Raw genomic sequence first — 21,337 nt, forward strand, 5'->3', positions numbered from 1 at the left:
ATGTCCTTAAGTATCAGTGTTATCAAATACATTCCTATTCTTTAAAAGAAATGGAAGGAGCTTATGTTTTAACATTTCTCTTTTGTATCTTGGAGTGACCATATTTTCTTTCTCAGATATTAAAATTTAATTTAAAGTTGATGTGATAATAGTATCGTGTTGACTTCTTTTTTAATACTATGAGTTTTCTGACTCTAGTGTTATTTCTTGGCTGGATTCTTTTTCAAATATTTGGTAATATTAAACCTGAGTTAAAAAGCTAGACAAAAGAAACTTTTTGTGTAGGAGCTTAGATTTATTATCTTTGGAGATATATGGGTGTGAATTAGCTTGGGTTTCTCATTGAATGTAGTATACCCCAAAACCAAGATGGTTTAAGATACTAAAACTTTTTTTTCTCTAAAACTTTTGATTTTAGTAATCTGTGTGATTTTCCTTACTTAACTTTTCTTTTTACCTTCATAAAAACTTGCCTATTTTATTAATGATTTAATGTTACTTGTAAGACTTTTAGAAAATCACATGATTATGTTTTGGTATTTAGGGGCTTTTTATTTTTATTTTTTTGCTTCTCAAATACTAAATCCTGATTTAGTTGAGTATTTTTCAGAAGGCTTCTTCATGTGGTCAACGATAAATATGAAAGCTTTACATTTCTAGCCTTGTGCCCATTATCATTTAGATTTCTGCAAAACAAAGCTAGTCCTGAGGATTTAGTTTTCTGGAATTGCACAGTGCTTTACAGTGGTTTTCTTAGATATCCTTCTTAATAATCCCAAGTTGTAGTTCAGATTTCTCTGAATTTATTTTTTTTTTTTTAATTAATTAATTTATTTATTTTGGCTGCGTTGGATCTTCATTGCTACGCGTGGGCTTTCTCTAGTTGTGGCGAGCAGGGGCTACTCTTCATTGCAGTGCGCGGGCTACTCTTTGTTGCAGTGCACGGGCTTCTCATTGTCGTGGCTTCTCTTGTTGCAGAGCATGGGCTCTAGGCACGCGGGCTTCAGTAGTTGTGGCTCGCGGGCTTAGTTGCTCCGCGGCATGTGGGATCTTTCCTGACCAGGGATCGAACCCATGTCCCCTGCATTGGCAGGCAGATTCTTAACCACTGAGCCACCAGGGAAGTCCCTCTGAATTTAACTATTTGTATATTATTAAGAACTGGAGGTGTTATTTATGACTTTGTATTCTCAGCCTCTGTGTACTGAGGCATACTTCAACGTGTATTCTGATCATTTATTCTGTAAGAAATCTTACGATCATAATATAATGGTGTTTCATATAGACAACTTCAATGTGTTTTATACTGTTCAGTATGTTTTATATCTCATTGAGATAAATCTCCAGAAGTACTTGTCTATCGGTGCTGATTCTAATTGCTTTGCATTTTTCAGTGTCCTATAAAATTACTTTCCTTAGAATAATCAAATTTATGAAATTACAAAAGTAAAATAACATACAGATTGCTGCTTCCAATACTGGTAGGCTAGGTTATTTAGATCAACTTTTCGCTTAAGGACAACTTTTTTTGAAATGTATATATATACATATATATATATATGTATATAAAGAAAAAATTTTCTAAAGAAGAGCTAAAAAGGCAGTGAGGTGTTTATTTCTAGGCTAAAATCAAGGAAAGCACTGTAAGCCACTGTGCTGATGTGAGGACATTCGCTGATCCAGAAGTAACATTTGTTAAGAGTCAGCTGAGTCTTGGTGGTCTTGTGGGGAGCAAGGGGCTCCGTAATCAAAACCCAAAGACTGCCCAAAGTAGGAGTGGAAAGGAATTCTGCTTAAATTCCCTTTTGCCCTCTTTACATAGATACCCCAAAGAGTTATACCTTCAGGGTAACAGTGAACTGGAAATGATTCACCCCCCACCCCCCAGGATTTGCAGCCCTGTTTGTGTTACTCTCTTTGTCTTGAATCTCAAGTCTTGAATGTGGATTAAAAGTGGTCCTAGATTAGTAGTGCCCCAAGGTGCTTGGCAGAAGCCAATAAAAATCCTCTCTGGAGAAAGGTATCTTCATCCTAGGATTCAAATGATTCCTGCAAATAATTTTTCACATGCAGTCAGCTCCAGCTGAAGAGTGGAAGTCTGTTGGAGATTAGGGGAGGGAGGAGGGACGAGGTCTAATACATCTGGCTGGCTACAGTGATTCTTAGGTCGTTCTCCCTTTCTCTCCGGCCACCTTCTGTTCCTGATGTTCCTGAATGTAGAGTCCTCCTTGTCAGCATCACTTCTTAAGACGGTGAGGAGAAGTTGGGTGTGTAACGACCCCCCCCCCCCACCTTACAGACATGTAATAACCCTCTTGTTATCAAGCCCAAGTCTTCCTTTCTATGCCACTGCCTGCAATTTCTGAGTCCTACGTAGGCCCTGAGGCTTCCATTAGCTTGCCTTCTGCATAGTATCTCCCCTGCAGGAACTTAACTGCTCAAATTTCTCTTCTCCACTTATTCTTTGCTCCAGTTTTCATCTTCTAGAATTTTGTTGGCATCTCTCATTAGGTCTTCTTTCTTCTGTTGTTTCCTTTGTTACCAAAGATTTATGCCTTTTTATTTTTTTCCTATCACCTCAGTGTATTTCTGGAAGAAGCAGAGTTTAGACATACATATAGAGTTCTCTACATTTAGCCAGCACTTCCATGTAGTCTACATACTTGTTTGAACATTTCTATAGGACAAATTTCTGAAAGTGGATCAAAGAATATGTACATTTACATTTTTTTCTGATATTGTCAAATATCCCTCAGTAAAGATTATAACTCACACTCTCCATAGTAGAGCATGATGATGCCGATATAGCATTTTAATCTTTATGAAATTAGTGAATACAGTGTTTTGGGGGGAATTATAATATATTTAAGATAGTTCTGTAACATCTTAGCTTTTAATTTTCTCTTTTTATTTTTTATATTTAATCTAAACTGACATAAACTAAATATTATGTGGCTGCATCTTCTTTTTATCTTAAAGATTACCTTAATTGATTGTTTCAGTTCCTGTTTTAGCTGAGGACCTTTTTATTTCAGAGTAAATTTGTGGGCCAATTAAAAAAAAGGAAAGCTTCTTTATATTTAATGTTTGTGAGTAAATCGGGTGTCAGACATAGTCAACACTGTGCACATGTAATAATGATAAAACGTGCTTATTACTTTCTGGAGAAGAAAACCACCAGTGTCTCCAATCCTACTAAAATTCTTGGGGTGTTTCATTTGGAGTTGTGCCCATCGAGTCAACTTCTTCCAGTCTTGCCAGTTCTTTCAGTTCTTCTAGTTCTTCAGAGTCCTAGAAGGATGAAGTAAGAAATTTAAATATGAATTGTGCCAAGAATTTAACACTTTCTAACAGAAAACCAACATTTTTTTTAGTAGTCTTGATTCGTTTCACTTGATTAGTCTCAGTTTGTTCCAGACTATTTAGTTATAATTCCTAGTTCCAGCATTTGGGCCATTTGTCAGAGATATTAATCAATGGCTTTAAATGTATAGAAAGCTCTGTTTCAGGGTGCAATCGAGGGAGAAAAGAAATGTATATAAACTGTACTTTTAAGAGGAGACATCATTAACTTTTTTTTAAGAGTAATGTGCAAACAGATACTTCGGGGTAATCGTTCTTAAAGCATGGTCCCCAGGTCAGCAGTGGCAGCCTTGCCTTGGATCTTAATAAAAATGCACAAGTTTTGGTTCTACCTAAGACCTGCTGAATCAGAACCTGTGGAGCTAGAGCCCAACAAGTCCTCCAGATCATTCTGACGCACACTGAAGATTAACAACCATTTCTTTAGGGATTAAGAGTGTGGATTTTAAAATCAGGCATACCTGAATTCAAATTCCAAATTCCACTATTTAATATCTATAACTTTGGGCAAGTTATCTAACTTCTCTGAGCCTTAGTTTTCTCAGTTATAAAATTGGACTGTCACCTCCCTCATTTGGATCAGGGTAAATGGGATTGTTTGTAAATTGCCTAGTAGAGGAGCTTAAAAATGATTACAGAATCTTACTATTAAATATATACAATAATTTATTGATTCTAAAACAATTATCCTATATTAGCATTTCTGAAATTATATGTCTTATATGATTAGAAAACATTGTGTTAGTTTTAATTGGTAGAGTTTTTTTCTTTTTTCTTTTTTAATTTATTTATTTTATTTATTTATTTTTGGTTGCATTGGGTCTTCGTTGCTGTGCGCGGGCTTTCTCTAGTTGCGGCGAGCGGGGGCTACTCTTCGTTGCGGTGTGCTGGCTTCTCATTGCGGTAGCTTCTCTTCTTGCGGAGCACAGGCTCTACACGCGTGGGCTTCAGTAGTTGCAGCATGCAGGCTTCAGTAGTTGCGACACGCGGGCTCAGTAGTTGTGGTGCACTGGCTTAGTTGCTTCGCGGCATGTGGGATCTTCCCGGACCAGGGCTCGAACCCATGTCCCCTGCATTGGCAGGTGGATTCTTAACCACTGTGCCACCAGGGAAGCCCGAGTTTTTTTCTTAATGGCACATTAGATAATGGTGCATTTAAAATTCATTGCTGTCTTTGATTCACTGATAACATGATATTATGTTCAAGGTGCGTGAGCACAGTCAAGGTTGAGCATATATTTGAGTGTATATTGATTGATGGGACAAGTATTGAATTGGTCTCAGAGAGAGCAGGTAGTCTAATTAGACACTGTAGAAGTTGAATTTAGCAAATAAACGTGACTGGAGCTGAACATCTGAATGAGAGCATAAACAGAAATGATCTCAAGTGGAACATAAGCAAAATTCATACTAGTATAGGAAAAATTACTTTTATAGATTTTCCATTTAGTTTTCCATGCTCCCCTTAAATCAGTTGTCATCAGCCTTTGGCTTGTAACACAACCACTATGGCACTTTAACAATATGCTTGCTACATACATCTCCACACCCAGACCTGCTGAATTGAGATATCCAGGCTTTCCAAATACATATACCCACTATCTCTGTCAGAATAAAATTAATTATATTTGTTTGAGTTATAATTTTTAAATGAAATTACTTTTCCAGTATTCCTTTTAAGAAAAGCATTGTTTAATGAGTTATACTTTTCTTAATTAGCTATCCTTCACTCTCTTCCCTCTCTTCTCTTCCCTTTTCTCACTGGTCCCTGAAAGAGGAGGTTGATAGTTGACATTTCCATTTTGTGCTAGGAAACATTGCTCTGTTCTCTGTGAAGTGATACCATATCCCTACAAGTTTTTCTCCCTCTGATTTTATATATATATATATATATATATATATATATATATATATCCAATGATGAATTCTAGGCTATCTTCAGCCAGCTTTAACTTTAGCAAGTTCTTTCTGTTTTAGTTGGAATTTATTGCTCTCTATATCCACTTCAGTGTCTGCTTTTTATTATTGGTGCTGTTCTGTGTCTAAGCAGAAGATAATCCTTTATCCTACTACTTATCTTTATTGCTTTTTCCTGAACTCCTCCCTTCTTGAATTTGCAAACTGAAGGAAAACATTAATTTTATGTAAATAATTTTAAAATTCTTTTATGAAAACAATAACAAAAACATAGCATAGAGCATCTAGATTTCATGTATTATTTTTCCTACTTGCTAGATTTTAATTTCCAAGCATGTTCTTATCTCATCAACATAAGGAGGTCTATGCCTGACCTAGGATCTTTCTTTTCTTTTCTTTAGAAACTTGTGGTGGAGAATGTTGATGTGCTAACACAAATGAGGACCAGCTTTGACAAACCCGACCAGATGGCTGCACTCTTTAAAAGATTATCATGTGGGTAACTCATGATACTTTTTATAAGCATTACGAACACCTTGACACTCAGTATTTAGCTTTTGCTCAAATTTTATAAATATAAATATAAGTAGTAAGTTATGAAAAGTACTCTTCAGTAATGAGGAGAATTGGAAAATTTTTGCAGTCAAAGGATCTTTTAAGTGAATGGCTTACCTGTTTCATAATTTTTTTTTCTTTTCCATACTCTTAGTACCATGTGTCAAATATTTGATATCATTATCAATTAGTTCATGAACCCATTAAATTAAATACAATAAATCTATATTAATTTAGACTAAAGGAGATTTAACTTTTGAGTCTGTAATTTTCTGAAAATCAACTTTGAGGTATTGCTTATGTAAGTAAAATGCACACATTTAAGTGAATGGTGTGATGGATTTTGACAAATGTTGTGTACATCCACATAACCATTACCACAGTCAAGAGGTAGAGCAGTCCCATCACCTCAGAAAGCTTCTCATGACTCTTTGTAGTCAGTTTCACACCCCTAGACAGTGAATGCTCTGATTTCTATCACTGTAGATTAAATTTGCCTGTTCTAAAACTTCATATAAACAGAATCACAGAGTATGTACTCTTTCGTATATATTGTTGAGATTCACCCCTCTGTGTTAAGTGAAATCAGTAGTTTGTTCCTTTGTATTGCTAACTAGTATTCATTGCATGAAAACCTGAGCCTACAACTTAAAAAAAAGTCTTCTTGATACTGATTCTTTGTGGGAGATATGTGAAATAGCAGTGAATCTTAAGTGTTTATTAAAGTATGTTTAGCCAAGTACCTATTTTAGATGTACTTGAATTAATTTCATTTGATTTTTGTCCTTGAACTCAAAGTTATAATTAAAAATTATTTTAAAGTCATACTTAACTGATTCATTCAAAAGCCTTTACAACATTAAAAATTTAGTGAAATTCTAAATTAAATATTCTCTGTATTTGAGAAAACCAGAGTTTATTTACCCAAATAAAAAATAACTCTTGGGCTTCCCTGGTGGCGCAGTGATTGAGAGTCTGCCTGCCGGTGCAGGGGACACGGGTTCGAGCCCTGGTCTGGGAGGATCCCACATGCCGCGGAGCGACTACGCCCGTGAGCCACAATTACTGAGCCTGCGTGTCTGGAGCCTGTGCTCTGCAACAAGAGAGGCCGCGACAGTGAGAGGCCCGCGCACCGCGATGAAGAGTGGCCCCCGCTCGCCGCAACTAGAGAAAGCCCTCGCAGCCCAACACAAACGAAGACCCAACACAGCCAAAAATAAATAAATAAATAAATAAATAAATAAATTTAAAAAAATAAATAAATAAAAAATAACCCTGAAGTAAATTAAAGATGCATATATTTTATATACTTCCCCTTTGATGTTTTTCTTTTAAATGTTTTGCAGCTATATCAAATTTTGTAAAACTATAAAATGATTTAGAGAATCACTTTATTAGGCTATCTTATCCTGCTTTTAAAAATACAAACTTTGGGACTTCCCTGGTGGCACTGTGGTTAAGAATCCACCTGCCAATGCAGAGGACACGGGTTTGAGCCCTGGTCTGGGAAGATTCCACATGACATGGAGCAAGTCTGTGTGCCACAAATACTGAGCCTGCACTCTAGAGCCCATGAGCCACAAATACTGAGCCTGCACTCTAGAGCCCATGAGCCACAACTACTGAGCCCTTGTGCCACAACTACTGAAGACTGTGCGCCGCAACTAGAGAAAGCCCACACGCAGCAACAATGACCCAACGCAGCCAAAAAATAAATGAATAAAAAAATACAAAATTATTTAATAAAAATTACACTGAAAGGGGGAAAAGTCAGGTTTACTGTATGGAACTTTATAAAATGAAATTAAAAAAATGAAAAAGGAAAGATTGACTTGGTAGCATTATAGGGAGGAGGAGTGTGAATAAATACTTAGTAAGGGGACTTCCCTGGTGGCGCTTAGGAATCCACCTGCCAATGCAGGGAACCCAGGTTCGATCCCTGGTCCAGGAAGATCCCACATGCCGCAGATCAACTAAGCCCGTGCACCACAACTACTGAGCCTGTACACCACAACTACTGAAGCCCGCGTGCTGCAACTACTGAGCCTGCGTGCTGCAACTGCTGAAGCCTGTGTGCCTAGAGCCCATGCTCTGCAAGAAGAGAAGCCACCGCAATGAGAAGCCTGTGCACCGCAACTAGAGAAAGCCCGTGCACGGCAACGAAGACCCAACGCAGCCAAAAATAAATTTAAAAAATTTTTTTTCAAATCTTAGTAGGATATTATTTTTTAAATCCCTATCTGATCTCTTTTGTTCATTGTTTTTCTTTTTAACATCTTTATTAGAGTATAATTGCTTTACAATGGTGTGTCAGTTTCTGTTTTTATAACAAAGTGAATCAGTTATACATATACACATGTCCCCATATCCCCTCCCTCTTGCGTCTCCCTCCCACCCTCCCTATCCCACCCCTCTAGGTGGTCACAAAGCACCGAGCTGATCTCCCTGTGCTATGCGGCTGCTTCCCACTAGCTGTCTGTTTTACATTTGGTAGTGTATGTATGTCCATGCCACTCTCTCACTTCATCCCAGCTTACCCTTCCCCCTCCCGGTGTCCTCGAGTTCATTCTCTACGTCTGCATCTTTATTCCTGTCCTGCCCCTAGGTTCTTCAAAACCATTTTTTTTCCTTTTTTTTTTGGATTCCTTATATATGTGTTAGCATACGGGTATTTGTTTTTCTCTTTCTGACTTACTTCACTCTGTATGACAGACTCTAGGTCCATCCACCTCACTACAAATAACGCAATTTTGTTTCTTTTTATGGCTGAGTAATATTCCATTGTATATATGTACCACATCTTCTTTATCCATTCATCTGTCGATGGACACTTAGGTTGCTTCCATGTCCTGGCTATTGTAAATAGTTCTGCAATGAACATTGTGGTACATGACTCTTTTTGAATTATGGTTTTCTCAGGGTATATGCCCAGTAGTGGGATTGCTGAGTTGTATGGTAGTTCTATTTTTAGTTTTTTAAGGAACCTCCATACTGTTCTCCATAGTGGCTGTATCAATTTACATTCCCACCAGCAGTGCAAGAGGGCTCCCTTTTCTTCACACCCTCTCCAGCATTTATTGTTTGTAGACTTTTTGATGATGGCCATTCTGACTGGTGTGAGGTGATACCTCATTGTAGTTTTGATTTGCATTTCTCTAATGATTAGTGATGTTGAGCATCCTTTCATGTGTTTGTTGGCAATCTTCTGTTCATTGTTATACTATATACTTCTGTTTTCTAGTATGTTTTACTTTATTATTTTTTTTATTATTTTTCACATTTCTTTAATTTTTAAATACTCATTTGATCACCCAACTGGCCTTAACCCTACTTAATTTCATGCTAATAAACAACATTTTGACTGTGTCATCTGGTTAGAAGCAACTAATCCACTGCAGTGTTCAATGCATGTTTACTGTTACTTTAACTCTTCTACTCATGGATTTGAAACAAAATCTTTTTTGTGATTTGGAAAAAGAAAAGATCTGCTTGAGAGTGACTTATTTAGGGGAATAGAGAAAGCTATGCTTTGAGTTGAACTGTTTTCCAGAATACTCTCTTTTGTCTCTGATCTCTTCTTTACCTTTGTGCTGCCTTTATCCCACATACAGAAATTGATTTACTTTTGTGTAGCAGTTTGATTTTCATAGTCAACAAACACATTCTTTTAAATACCCTAAAAAAGAGAAAGCAATATAATTTATTAAAAGTAGCTCTGGGGAATTCCCTGGAGGTCCAGTAGTTAGGTACTTTCACTGCCATGGCCCGGATTCAATCCCTGCTTGGGGAACTAAGATCTTGCAAGCCACGTGGTGCGGCCAAAAAAAAAAGAAAAGTAGCTCTGAATTGGGAGACAATCTGAAATTAACTTTTAATTTTTCGGAATTTCTGACTATGTGACTTGAGCAAATTTATTTTATTTATTAAAACAATAAGTTAAACAAGATTTCTTAATCTGAAGTTTCTCAGAACTTTTAATATATTGTTATTGTGCATATTCAAGAGGAGGTTATAGATACAGTCTTTGCAAACTTCATTAAATTCTGAGTAACATCCTTTGGGAAGTATATGATTATATCACACTACTTATTTTCTGATTGTTCACCTTATTCTCTGCATTCTTTTTTCTGGGTTTGTTGTCTTGTTTTTTGGACTGGAATGCCCTTTTGTTCTCACTCCTCCTTTATGCCCATAAATTGGATGACATATTCTCAGAGAAATATTTTCTTTTACCCTCATTTCTTCTCTCCTTATCTGGATAGTAACAACTTTCTAGTCTCATTTCTTGAATAACCATTTTATTGAACATCTTCTAGTCTTCTGGGTCTTAAGCACTCTTGCTGAGTGCCATAGATAGATAAAAAGATTAATAAGACTTTGCGCCTGTGGAATTTATAACATATTTGTGCCTTACATCATTTTGTTAACACTCTGTTTTAATTCTCATCACATTTTGGCTTATATTTATGCCTTTCCATGTGTATTAATAAAAGATGCTTATGGTAAAGGTTTAAACAAACCACACAGGAGGTAGAAAGTCAAAACAAAATTCTCTCCATTCCTGCTTCTCAAAGGTGTAACTACAGTTAACAGTTTTCTATACATCTGTCGAGAAATTTATTATGTATATACAAATATATGTGTGTGTGTGTGTGTGTATATGTGTATACATATATACCTTCTCTCATATAAATAAGATCATATTTTCTTAGTTTTCTTGACCGTCCATTTAGACTGTTATTAAGGTCTAGATTATTATTTTGTTTATGTTTGCTTTCTTATTATATAGTACAATGACTTGTATATAGGGAGTAATTCAATACATTTTGGCTTTTTAAAATACGAAGGTATTGATCCTTCTAATTCTAATCTCTCTTGATTTTATTTAACCAAGTTTTGATATTGAATATAATAGCAATAAATTTCAGAACAATGTTCTCTAACCAAAACGTAAGTGATCAAATCCATTCATAGTCTTCAGAAACCTGGTCTTACTGCTTATGATCTCAATAGTCATTTTTTGTTTCTGGACTCTCTAGACCTCAACAACTTAATTTAGCATCTCCAAGTTCCAGGGCCAGTTGATTTTTTTTTTTTTTTTGGCTGCATCGGGTCTTAGTTGCGGCACACGGGATCTTTGTTGAGTCATGTGGCATCTTTTGTTGTGGTGCGCTGGCTCCTCATTGTGTCGTGTGGGCTTCTCTCTAGTTGTGGCATGCAGGTTTTTTCTCTCTAGTTGTGGCACGTGGTCTGCAGAGCACGTGGGCTGTGTAGTTTGTGGCGTGCGGGCTCTTTCATTGAGGTGTGTGAGCTCAGTAGTTGTGGTGCATGGGCTTAGTTGCCCGGAGGCGTGTGGGATCTTAGTTCCCCGGAGGCGTGTGGGATCTTAGTTCCCCGACCAAGGATTGAGCCCTCATCCCCTGCATTGGAAGGTGGATTCTCTACCACTGGACCACCAGGGAAGTCCCGCCAGTTGATTTTTGAGGATCCACTCTGATCAGCTTCTTCTTTTTCCCCTAGTCTCTCTCTCCTTCCTCCTATCACTACCATTAATGTGATAGGATTATACAGGTGGCTACTTGCGTGATTGTTTCAGGATTCTGATGAACCATCTAAACCATTTTAAAGAACAGAGTGTACTCCACTGGAAGTAAACTATAATTTCCTAATTTTAATATCAGTTTTCAGTACCCTTGCCTCTTTAATCATTGGTTGTAATCAAATTGTTTTTAATTGTGCCTTTTATCATGGGGATTTTATGACTAAGAGTTTTTCTCCATGGTTAAGAAAGAATCCAATTCACTCTCTTCTTTTCTCCACTTCCTTCAAATTTAGCTGTTGACAGTGTCTTGAAGAGGATGACAATAATTGGTGTAATTTTATCCTTCCGATCATTGGCACAAGAAGCACTTAGAGATGTAAGAAACCATTATGAGTACATATCCTATAGCCAAATAATCCTTTTTAATTTCCCAGAAATTTAAAAGTAACTTTAAAAATTTATCGTTGGCAGTAATATAATTAAAATTCCAGTTTTCATAGTTTATATGAAATAAAGCATATAAAAATTATAGTTACTTAAACTCATTTTTTGTTTTGGTATTGAAATTTAGGGGATATAACTTGCCTGAATATTGTGCTACTTTTTCAACCTTTTTCTTCATTAGAGCATTTTCCATTTTGACTATACTTGGTTTGGCATCAAATACATTCTGTTTATGTGTATTGTAGTACTTTAGAAAATCACTTGAAAATAGATAAAGTAAAATAATTTTATGCAAACTAGAAGTAATTGAATGATAATATCTCATAAGTTTAGAGGTTGCTTTTTAAAAATAATTCTGCATTCTTAATTTGTTTTCCTGCCTAGGTCTTGTCCTACCACATTCCTTTTCTTGTCAGTTCAATTGAAGATTTCAAGGATCACATTCCAAGGGAAACTGATATGAAGGTAATAAAACTTCTATTTGGATTTTACAGTTTTTAAAATTACATATTTAACTTACATATGAAGTAAAACTTAATAAATCCTAAGCTACTATAAAGTTTATATTTTAGAGTGATGGGTTAGCATGCTTGCCTATGAAAATGCATCTTAGAGAGCTCAGCACCAAAATACTATATAGGCATTTTGAAAGTCAATCTTCCTTGATCACCTATAGCAATGTAAAATGGGTTAATATCAATCACCTTTTCCTTAAACTGATAGCTATTTATACATGGTCATAAGCAGAATGAAAAAGATAAGCCAGTGAAATGAGAGTTGTTTTGTTTTAAATAAAGCTAATTTCAGTTTTTAAAAATTGATGTTAAAAAGTCTTATAAAAGGATGTTAATTATAGGCTATAATTTTTAAAATTAGTATCCTGTTTTAAACAAATAAATATAAGAAGGTTGGTAGCCTTACCAGAGTCCACAGGTTTTGTTTGTTTTGTAAATTTATTGATCATGAAATACAGCCACTGATTTAATCCCAGCAAAGATTTACCAGTGGTTACACATCTAGTAATTGACCTATCATATCTATATTTTCTAAACTTTCATGTTTCTTGGAAAGATTATTTTCTGTTTTGCATATTTTGAAAAGCTCTGACTTGAAAAAGTTATTTCTAAACTTTTTGTATGGCGTTCAAGTCTCAAATTTATTTTTGAGGCTTATCTTCCATTACTTGTTCCATCCTTCTCTCGCTCTCTTCACTTTCTTACTCTATCCCTCTCTTCCATTGGGTCCTGTAAGATGACCAAATCTTGTTGTGTGCATTCTCACATTTTCTACTTTGTTCTCTAATTTATTCTTCCTGAAAATCCTGGCTTCTTCTATTTTTGCCTTTTGAAATCCTGCTCATCTGTTAATGCCTGATTCAATTGCCATCTTCTAAGAAATATTGCTGGATCCCCAAGTGATCATTTCATCTCTTCTTTCTTCTTTTTTTTTAGTATTATCAGAGAACTTTTTGTTTGTTCATTGTAGAATTAAATATATTCTGCCTTGTATTATAGTTGTGTTTTTACACTTAAATTTATACTAGATTGTAAACTTTTGTTGTTGTAATATCAAGGCTAACCAATTATGTAGGTAGTATTTTGTTGTTGTTTGTTGTTTTTTTTTTAAGTTTTGGCTGTGTTGGGCCTTCGTTGCTGTGTGCGGGCTTTCTCTGATTGCGGTGAGCAGGGGCTACTCTTCGTTGCGGTGCACGAGCTTCTCACTGCAGTGGCTTCTCTTGTTGCGGAGCACGGGCCCTAGGCGCACGGGCTTCAGTAGTTGTGGCGCACCGGCTTAGTTGCTCTTCGGCATGTGGGATCTTCCCAGACCAGGGATCAAACCTGTGTCCCCTGCATTGGCAGGTGGTTTCTTAACCACTGTGCCACCAGGGAAGTCCCATGTAGGTAGTTTTTAACTGAGTTATTGAGCAGAGTATCCGTGAAATCCATATATGATACCAAAAAAAATTAGTCATTTGAAATTGCTTTATCAGGTTTTAAATTAGTACTCCTTTAAAAATCTATTATAATAAGTAATTTACTGTATTTATAGATACAACATGATTAGGCACTGAGACACTATAATTTTTAATTAAACAAGTATGGACATAAAACGTAAGGCCAGTAATTTTGATTCACTTTTGTTCTTTTTTTCATATCTGTTGGTTTGATCTTGATCTTACACTTATGCTTCCAAGAAAAATAATAGCTTTAGAATGATTCTGTTGGAATTCCCACAGAAAGTATACAAGTTTTGTTTGGCTTAGTAGTGTCAAGTTATAATCAGCAGTGCACACACACAAAATACTAAATCAGCTTGTTCAGTGAAGTTAGTTGTGCTGTAGTTCCTTCTACAGCCAATTTTCTGAAATTCTCCAGTGTTCTTGTAGGCAGACTCTAATTTAAACACTATACCTTTTCTTACTAAAGTGAGATTTCTCAGAAATTTGTTAGAATATTTCTTACTCTATAATTCTTATATTTTTTAGGTTGCAATGAATGTATATGAATTGTCATCAGCTGCTGGATTACCTTGTGAGATTGATCCTGCCTTGGTGGTAGCTCTTTCCTCACAAAAATCAGGTAAAATGCATTAGTAATTATGTAGTAGTCTTAGTAGATAACCAGGACAACACAGATATAGGTGTGATACTTATCTATTTGTTCAACTTCCTGCTTTATATCAAGGGTTTTCTTTGTTTGTTGTACATACAGATTAGATATTTAAGTCATAAGACTGTATGAGGTTATTAAGCCCATTTAGTGTGCAGAAATGAAGAGGATCAGAGTCTGAGTCCTGGTACACTCTCAAGTTTAAGAGTTCAGGGAGAAGAGGAAGAACTACTAAAAGAGAAACTTGAGAAGGAAGGATCTGTGAAGGAGAAGAAAAACCAGGAAAGAATCGCTTCGAGGAGAGTGGAAAGGGAATGATCAGCTATGTAGAATTAATACGTGTGACAAGAGCAGTGTCAGTGGAGTCTTAGAGGCAAAAGGCTCATTAAAGAGGCTTAGGAGAAAACAAATTAGAGATAATGAGTATAAAACAACTCTCTCACAGAGTTTTACTGTAAAAAGGGGAGCGAAGAAATAAAATTATAGTAGCAGGAGGCAAGAGTAAAATCAAGAGAAGGATATTTTTCAGATGGGGAAATAATAGCATTTGTATGCTGATGGAGATGGTCTAATAGATAGAAGCATTGTTATCTAGAAAAGGGTGTCCTGGGAATTCCCTGGCAGTCTAGTGGTTAGGACTCAGCTGTTTCACTGCCAGGGCCAGGGTTGAATCCCTGCTTGGGAAACTAAGATCCCGCAAGCTGCTATGCAGCCAAACAAACAAATAAATAAAATGTATAGAAAAATAGAAAAGGGTGTCCTATATTAATTGGACTAGAGCTACTTACCATAAAGAGTCTGTGCATTATTATGTAATATTAAACATTCAAAATATTTTAAAATCAGCCCTTTGAAATGTGGTACACAGAATTCTCTAGATATTTCTAGATTTTTCTACAAAGTAAAAACATTTCATCTGCTTCTGGTACTAAAATACCTTCCCCTACTTCCTTGGATGTAACATGGTGTTTGACTGAGTTCATCCGTTCTTTTTTGATTTGACATTACTTTTGTTTCATCATTCATGCAGTATGTTAATTATAGTCACATGGATAATTACTATAATTACTTGATTTGCCACAGCTATATTTTTCATAATCAGCCAGATTTTTTTTTCCTGAAATATAGTTGATTTATAGTGTTGTGCCAATCTCTGCTGTACAGCAAAGTGACTCAGTTATATACATACAGACATTCTTTTTTTTATATTCTTTTCCATTATGGTTTATCACAGGACATTGAATATAGTTCCCTGTGTTATACAGTAGGACCTTGTTGTTCATCCATCCTGTATATAATAGTTTACATCTGCTAATCCCACACTCCCAGTCCTTCCCTTCCCCACCCACCTCCCCCTTGGCAACCGGAAGTCTGTTTTCTATGTCTGTGAGTCTATTTCTGTTTTGTGGATAGGTTGATTTGTGCCATATTTTAGATTCCACGTATAAGTGATATCATAAGGTATTTGTCTTTCTCTTCCTGACTGACTTCACTTAGTATAATAATCTCTAGTTACATCCGTGTTGTTGCAAGTGGCATTATTTCGTTCTTTTTTAAGGCTGAGTAGTATTCCATTGTATATATGTACCACATCTTCTTTATCCATTATCTGTTGATGGACATTTAGGTTGTTTCCATGTTTTAGCTATTGTGAATAGTCATGACCAGCCAGATTTTTAAAATATATTCTGGCTCTTTTCTTATGTTCAATTCTTAGTTATATGTGTTGATAAATAGTAAGGTGACTAGATGTTCCCAGGTACCAGATAAGTGAAGTACATAGATAACCCACAATTTTAGTATATGGATACAATAAATATTTTAGATAAATTATTTTACAATAAATATTTAAAACCTTAGGACAATACTAGTTATATTCATTTATGACTGGTTTCTCCTGTCTTCTAAAATGGAGAGGTTAGAAATCCAGTCTTTCCACATTTATCTTTTTAATAGTACATTTCACTTATATCTATTTTAGAAAAAAAACTTAAGAGTTTTTTGGATGATTTTGCAGAGTAAGTTATGACATAATTTTCTATACTGAAACATAGAATTTTCCTATAAAGTAATTTATTATTAGTTTTCAATTAGGAAATTTTAGGATTCCAGTTATTCTAAACGTATTTTTAGTCCTGTAACTAAAAATGTATTTAGTTACAGGACTAATATTTTTAAACCTTACAGTTTAAAAAAAATTTTTTTTGCTTCATTGTTTTATTAGAGGTCCTTGAAATATGCCTGAGGACTTGATAATAGCCAATAGTAATGTGTTTTATTTCTATTCATTCTGTATTTCTTGTAACAAAATTGTAATCAGTTCTATAGAGACTCAGTAAAATACACAAAAATTAAAATGTGCTTTTTCTGGTTTAGATGATCAACTCTTAACTAATCTTGACAGAAATACCTTGACTTTATTTTTAATTTTTATCCCTTAGAAAACATAAGTCCAGAAGAAGAATATAAAATTGCCTGCCTCCTCATGGTCTTTGTGGCAGTTTCTTTGCCAACACTGGCCAGTAATGTGATGTCTCAGTATAGCCCTGCTATAGAAGGTAATAGTGGTTTAAAATTGTTTTGGCACTGGAAAAGTTATGAGTTTTGACATAGTAGGTACTTTTCAATTAATTGATTTTTTTAATAATAAAAAGTGGGTTAAGTTCTGCCGCTTACTAGTTGTATAACCTTGAATAGTCAGTTTTTCTTTTTCTAAGCCCCAGTTTCGTATACACATATGGAATGTGTATATGTGAGCCTGTGGGTGCCTGAATGTGTGTGTGGAAGGGGATAGTGAAGGGAGTATCCAATTCTTAGGATTATTTTAAGGATTGAATGAAGAAATGTTTGTAAAGCAGCTAAGCACTTATTTTTTAAGTTTCCAAGACAATATAAAACTGATATATGGTTTCTTTTAGGGGTTTTTGAAAATGTGCCTGTTTAATACAGATATAATTATTTGTTGTTCTCTTCTACACTGTTTTTACAAGCACTAGTTCTCATGAAAGTGAAGGGAGAGCAAGCAAGGCAGGTTATGCTTCAGCTCTGTTTTTAATCATGCCACTATTTATGTAGATTATGAAGTCATTAAAGATTTGATATTTTGGGATCACACAGAAACTACAAACCCTATTTGCGCTTTCTCAGGGCACTGCAACAACATACACTGCTTGGCCAAAGCCATCAACCAGATCGCTGCAGCTTTGTTTACAATTCACAAGGGAAGCATTGAAGATCGGCTTAAAGAATTTCTGGCGGTGTGTATAATCAAACAAAACTCATGACAATTTTTAGAGAAAATAAAAAATCGTAACTATGAAGTGTAACAAAGCAAATTCTCTTAATTAATTTATTTATTTATTTTTGGAATAAGGAATAGGTAAAGTTAGGGCATTAAAGTCAAGGAGCAGTTAGTTTAGCATTTTTTCCTTTGACTTAGAAGTCTCTCATTTCTAGAGCTCTGCAATGTGACTTTTTTTTCTAAGCTGATGGTTGGACTGCCCTAGAATTTTGCCTAGAGTTTGAAAGAGAAAAAAACAAAACAAAGGAAAATTGAGGCAAAGGATGAATGTATCCCTCTAAAAGGATGTATTTTACTTATTTCCATTTATTTGGAGAAAGACTGTTAATGGAAACAAACTCAAAAGTAAGAATACTATTCACTGCCAAAAGAGGGTAGTAGTGCTAACTCTAGCCTCATGAAGTATAGCTTTTAGTTTCTATGGTAGTGTAGCTCTTTCTTCCCTTTATCAACTTACCTTTTTCATATTTTAATTAAAAGAAAGATGCACTGTGATATAAAGAACACTAGAATATTTGCTTCTTTTTAAGTTATAAATCCTGTTAGCTTTAAAAATATTTTTTTTTATTTTTAAAGTAAACGTACTAGCAAACTAACTTGAGGACAAAATAACATCTATTTCAAAGAAAACAGTATTAAGAGTTAAAATTTTTCTTTTCATTTTCTTTATTTCCTTTATTTAAGACTTAATGTCTTAATCTCATTGTGGTCCTATTAATTCAAACTCAATGTGAAATTTTCTTCTTATTTGGGAATTTTAAAATATAGTTAATACAGTTACTGGGAAGAGAAAAAGCAATTTAAATCGTTTTTTAAAAAAAGACCTGTTCTGAAAAAAATCAGTTTTAAAGACCAATAAGAATATTTGATTATATTTATTATCTTTGTATCTGTTTATACCTTAATAGCTCTTAAATTGTTGCTTGAATGTAAAGAACCTAAGCTCACCTTATGATGGAAATGTGTTGCAAGTTGAAGCATACTGAAAATAAGTGGTGAACATTTTATTTTAAAAAACTTATTTATTTAAAATGTATGTATACTTTTAAGCTTGCATCCTCCAGTCTACTGAAAATTGGCCAGGAGACAGATAAAACAACGACAAGAAATAGAGAATCTGTTTATTTACTGCTAGATATGGTAAGTCTTATTTTAATTTTTGCTAACAACAAAAAAGTTCCAGTCATTCCTGATAGTCTTTTCTTGATATTTCAGTCATTAAATTATAATAAGAGCTGATATTTTTTTTTAAACATCTTTATTGGGGTATAATTGCTTTACAATGGTATGTTAGTTTCTGCTTTATAACAATGATGTATCTTTTTGACCATTTATATTCACTCCACCCAAGCCACACACTTTCTAATAATTGCTAAATAGACTGATATCACTTGTATTTTACCATATGGTAATCACATCAGAAAACAACAGAATAAAAGATCACCATTACCTATAGAGTATTCTTTTATGAATAGTTTTTCAACCTATTGGGAAACACTCAGGCTTTATATTTTCCTAGTGTATCAGTTTGAACTCTTTCCGAATTTTCTGTTTTTTGACTTCATCCCACCCATCTAATAACATTTCCTGTAATTTTCTGTGCCTCTTCAGTGCCTTCTCTTTACTGCCATGAAACCACGTGTGCTTGTTTCTACCATGTGATTCTTTCCTCACTTAGAATAATTTCCTTTATCTGCAGAGGTCTGTGTCTATCCTAATAATGATTCAGCGTACCTCGTAGCTCGAATCTCTTTTCAGATAGACTTTCTTGATTACTTTGGCCTATGTTAATTTTTCTTCTCTTTTGAACTCTCTGGAACTTAACAGCTTTCCACTTAATTGTAGATGGTCTCATGTTTGATTTGGCTTTTTAGCTTAGTGTTGGGTTCCAGTTAGACTTGATGATATGGACCACATTTTAAATGTGATATATTGTTGAGGGCAATGCAAGTGCTCAGTATTTCCTGTTGATTAATTGATTTAATTGAAAAGTAGTGATTTAAAATGTTTTGATAGCATACACTGTGGCACATTCGCATTTCAGATTTTAAAGTGAAAGGAAAATTTATGTCTATTCCCAATAACGGCAATATAAAATTATGCTTTACTAGTTGTCAGTAAATGTTCCCATTATAAGTAAGTTGAATTGATGCATTTTTGGAATTTTTCAGATTGTGCAGGAATCCCCATTCCTGACAATGGATCTTTTGGAATCTTGTTTTCCTTATGTCTTGCTGAGAAATGCATACCATGCTGTCTACAAGCAAAGTGTTACATCTTCTGCATAAAATATCTACTTATTGAAGACAAGCACGCATTTTTGTTGCCTCGGTTTTACCTGTAAACTGTGGAACTATTTTACCTTAAGGCCTGAAAAACAGTTTTGTGGATTATTATAAATTTCTTTCATACAGTTGTGTTTTCTGATCATTGGTTTCTTAATATCGTTGTACTTCAGTATACTTGGTTGATTTAGGTTGCACATTCACTGAATTCACTGAAATTATTTCAATTTAGAGTATCGTTTGTTTGAAAAACATGCATTCTCTATGTTTTTGATATTTGATAATGGAAAAAAAAAACCTTTGCTTGTTTATTTCTGAAAAAGAATTGTATTTAGTGATTATTTTAGATAGTGATATAGCATTCATCTGTGTGTAAATTATTTCATATAGGGAAGAGTTCTGACCTGTACCTATTATGGTTCTTATTGAAAACAAAACTGGATGTGCATTTCTGTGATGTTATGAATACATTTCTACTTTATTTTGAAACATTTGCCAAACTAATTACTATAACACTGTATAACATTAAAAATGTTAAAGGACTGCTTAGCATTAGAAGCAGACTGTATCCCAAAATTCTAAAACAGCAGCAAATGTTGTTGCTTGTATAAAGCCTAATGATAATTTTTAGACTAATTTCCATGGTGCCCTCTTGGCATTAGCACTACCATTGAACCCTGCTGTATAATAAACAATCTTAGACATTTATCAACTGTTGATACAAATGTTAGTCCCTAACCACTTTTTATATGTTTTAAATTTTTGAAATTCAAGTGTATCTGCCATAACATAAAATAAACACTAGACTGTATCACATTTTGAATGATTTCTTTAATTTGGGATCCTCAGAAATTTACTCAGTAATATGAAAGTTTTCATTTAAACTTAGTTTAAAATAAACTTTAATTTATTCTAGGAATGTCTAAGTAGCATGTTGATACCAGGTCACCTATTATAAGATTTGTTTAAATGTTTTGAAAAACATTCCTCTAGAAAAAATGTTAAAATTAGAAAATAAAATTCCATAGCTTTTTTTTTGTGGGGGGTGCGGGTGCGCTCCCCAGATCTTAGTTCTCTGACCAGGGATCAAACCCGCGCCCCCTGCAGTGGAAGTGTGGAGTCCCAACCACTGGACCGCCAGGGAAGTCCTTCCATAACATTTTTTAAAAATTAAGAGCTAAAAGGAAACTTGTGTGCCATCAACTTGCTAATTTTATGTGTGAGCAAGTGGACAGATATATTTGAAAGATTGGGGGAAAAAATGGAATGATCATAGAATTAGTGAAAATGTTGAGAACTACTGCATCAGTCAGTAATGAAT

At 34.8% G+C, this 21,337-nt stretch overlaps 1 protein-coding gene across 1 annotated transcript in view; it reads left to right on the plus strand.

The window, feature by feature from the left end:
- Nucleotides 1-20,832, plus strand: part of NCKAP1 (NCK associated protein 1) — a 99,830-nt gene extending 78,998 nt beyond the window's left edge. The window contains exons 24-31 of the mRNA XM_068544822.1: nucleotides 5,682-5,775; nucleotides 11,671-11,753; nucleotides 12,206-12,286; nucleotides 14,307-14,400; nucleotides 16,872-16,988; nucleotides 17,578-17,687; nucleotides 18,782-18,871; nucleotides 19,903-20,832. Coding sequence (XP_068400923.1) covers nucleotides 5,682-5,775; nucleotides 11,671-11,753; nucleotides 12,206-12,286; nucleotides 14,307-14,400; nucleotides 16,872-16,988; nucleotides 17,578-17,687; nucleotides 18,782-18,871; nucleotides 19,903-20,019 — 786 coding nt within the window. The 3' untranslated portion in view covers nucleotides 20,020-20,832. The remainder of the gene's footprint in view (nucleotides 1-5,681; nucleotides 5,776-11,670; nucleotides 11,754-12,205; nucleotides 12,287-14,306; nucleotides 14,401-16,871; nucleotides 16,989-17,577; nucleotides 17,688-18,781; nucleotides 18,872-19,902) is intronic.
- The last annotated feature ends 505 nt before the right edge of the window (nucleotides 20,833-21,337 follow it).

This window comes from Eschrichtius robustus, chromosome 5, assembly GCF_028021215.1.
Source record: "Eschrichtius robustus isolate mEscRob2 chromosome 5, mEscRob2.pri, whole genome shotgun sequence".
Classification (NCBI taxonomy): domain Eukaryota; kingdom Metazoa; phylum Chordata; class Mammalia; order Artiodactyla; family Eschrichtiidae; genus Eschrichtius; species Eschrichtius robustus.